General features: G+C 35.6%; 1 protein-coding gene across 1 annotated transcript; it reads left to right on the top strand.

Moving 5' to 3' along the window:
* The first annotated feature begins 1,327 nt into the window (after positions 1-1,327).
* On the top strand, positions 1,328-2,552 carry LOC149152659 (double-stranded RNA-binding protein 6-like). Its single transcript, XM_089443559.1, has 3 exons — positions 1,328-1,539; positions 2,030-2,292; positions 2,434-2,552. Exons 1-3 carry the CDS (start codon positions 1,328-1,330, stop codon positions 2,550-2,552), a joined length of 594 nt encoding a protein of 197 aa, XP_089299685.1.
* The last annotated feature ends 211 nt before the right edge of the window (positions 2,553-2,763 follow it).

Raw genomic sequence — 2,763 nt, 5'->3', positions numbered from 1 at the left:
TAGATGTATCAACTTATGAAATTAATATTCCTAGAAAAGGATTACATCAATTTCTTATTACATGTTAGTGGAATTTGCATGGCTTTTGTTCTTTATAGATCTACTAATATTTCATATTTTGAAATGATATTCCCAAACAATTTTATTTTTGCAAGAAAGAAAATGTTCTTGGAATTTAGTTAGGTCCATATTTTCTGCACCTATCAAACATTTGATTCAATTGTCATACATGATCAAAGAACCTCTTCTATTAAATGTTGACATTGTATATATAAAAACCATGCTTTGATTAACAAGGTTGTTGAAAGCTATAACTTTCACATATTGTAAAGTGGCATTGGCATTTATTAGTCCAAATGACTTCCATTTAGATGTGTACTTTTATGTGTCCCATTTGTTCTTGAAAGTGGTTTTCAATCTATCCTCATTAGAATAAGAACCTAATTCTATCCCAAAGAAAAGTGGCATTAACATTCACTAGTAAAATGACTTCCATTTAGATGTGTATTTTTATGTGTCCCATTTGGTCTTGAAAGTTGTTTTCAATCTATCCTCATTAGAAATAAGAACCTAATTGTATCCCAAAGATCCATCCAAGAATGAGAGCATTTTGAAACCTATTAATAGCTACAAATTTACTATTTCCTAAATCTTTGTTAGCAATCATAACATTGTATAACTACCATAGAATTATGAGAAACATCACCTCACCACCTTCAATTATATGAAGGAAATTAATTTCTTTATGAAATAAATAGGTTAAGCTAGAAAATAGTTTCCAAAAAAAACTTCCAATTCTTTTTTGAGTTTGGTTCCTCCTTGAAATTCCATGACCATGTATGTCATGTTCCCTTCCTAACTTATTTATTAACCTTTTCACTTACTATTTTAAATTCAACCTTGGATTGAAAATGTATTTATTTAATAGTTTATTAATCTCTATTAAGATTACGGGTGTGCTTTAATTATGAGACGCAGGAAAACAAATATAGAGGCTACGGGTGTGCAGGAAAACAAATATAGAAACGCAGGCTACGGGTGTGCTTTAATTATGAGACGCAGGCAAACAAATATAGAAACGCAGGCTACGGGTGTGCTTTAATTATGAGACGCAGGCAAACAAATATAGAAACGCAGGCTACGGGTGTGCTTTAATTATGAGATTATGCGCAGGACGGTTCTGAAAACAAATTACAGGTCGATTCCAAAAAGTTAAAATACCCACAGACCACTCCCTGTTAAAATACACACAGACCACTCAGCTTCTCTGTTCCACACTCTTTTCTCCTTTTTGTCTGCATTTCGATCCCTTTGCCCTGCTGCGGAAATGTTCAAAAACATGTTACTAGAGTACGCCCAGAAGAATTCTTTGCTTTTGCCAGTTTACACCACCGTAAAGGAAGGCCAAGACCATCTTCCTGAGTTCAAATGCAGTGTGACAGTGAACGGCGCACGATATGATTCGCCCCTGGGATTTAAATATAAGAAGGAAGCAGAGAACGCCGCCGCTCAGGTAGCGGTTGAAGATTTGCATATCCAGTTTAAAGTAAGATTCGCATATGCGATTTCCTTCTATTTTTCTCCGAAAACGAGACTGTATAACGAATATGTCTTAAATCACTACCCAGTAACCCAAACAATGTTTCTGTTCTGTTCTGTTCTGTTCTGTTCTGGGCCTCTGGCAAATTCTCTGTTTTACATCCTTATTTATGCATTTCCCGGAATAATAACTGAACATTTCCCTCTGCTGGAGCATGGAGATGGCTTCTTGTTATATATCATACTGCTCGGTACTCCACAATGATATCTTAATATCCTTATTTTATGCATGTGCCACAATGATAACTGAAAATCCATATTTATGGGCCACAACATGTCATAATGAGCTAGATGTGATGAGTTCCATTTGATCAGAGGTCAAGTGGTGAACAAGTCTTAGCATGTATCCTCGAACACTCGAGACCTTTGTCAATCTGGTAAAGAGTTTGTTCATTCGTTACCAAACCTAATGAGTTTGAATATGTTGGAGGATTGTAAATCTGTTTGTCTTATTTTTGATGACCAAGCAGGAGACAAAACTACTCAAGAACGTGCTCGACGAGTTTGCTGTAAAAAAGAACATTCCACTTCCTACGTATCAATTTACAAAGGAAGGAATTGCACACTGCCCAACTTTTACGGCAACTGTAGAGATTAACGGGGAGTCGTACACCGGAGCTCCTTCAAACAATAAGAAGGAGGCCGCAAGAAACGCTGCATATGAAGCAATCCGATCAATTCGCACCCAAGATTGTGAGTTGTTGTAGATAGAAAACAAATTATTTGCATTCTCCTTAGTTATCCCTATGTAATTTGTAACATTGTTAGTTTCCTTCTCTCCATTGTGCTATTTAGATTTGTTGATGCCACTGATCCATTAGATTCTCTTTTCAGGCAATTCTTTTCCACAGATTGAACTTCATGATGAAACCAAACAAAAGGATGTTCCTACTGTTCCAGAAAAGATAAATGTGGAGAACCCATGTGAAGTTGGAGGGGCTTCAGAAGTTTGATTGTTGCTGTGTAGTATATAACCAATATGTCTTAAATCACTACCCAGTAACCCAAACAATGTTTCTGTTCTGTTCTGGGCCTCTGGCAAATTCTCTGTTCTGTTTTGTGTTTCTGTTTGCACTGTTTGAATTGAATGGATTTTGTATTTACCAATTTTCAATGTGTTTATGAAGAATTGACAAATTTGAGTATTTTTCAAAAAGAATAAAC

The sequence above is a fragment of the Pinus tabuliformis genome, chromosome 9, assembly GCF_031772625.1.
Source record: "Pinus tabuliformis cultivar Carrire ecotype Pingquan chromosome 9, CPIR1, whole genome shotgun sequence".
Lineage (NCBI taxonomy): Eukaryota > Viridiplantae > Streptophyta > Pinopsida > Pinales > Pinaceae > Pinus > Pinus tabuliformis.
This window is presented reverse-complemented; position numbering and strand designations above follow the sequence as displayed.

Excerpts from the sequence above, each read along its gene's own strand:
- LOC149152659 (XM_089443559.1), top strand. The coding sequence starts at position 1,328 with ATGTTCAAAAACATGTTACTAGAGTACGCCCAGAAGAATTCTTTGCTT. Across the intron at positions 1,540-2,029 it reads GTTGAAGATTTGCATATCCA|GATTGTAAATCTGTTTGTCT; the intron begins GTTTAAAGTAAG and ends AATATGTTGGAG. Across the intron at positions 2,293-2,433 it reads ATCAATTCGCACCCAAGATT|GCAATTCTTTTCCACAGATT; the intron begins GTGAGTTGTTGT and ends TTCTCTTTTCAG.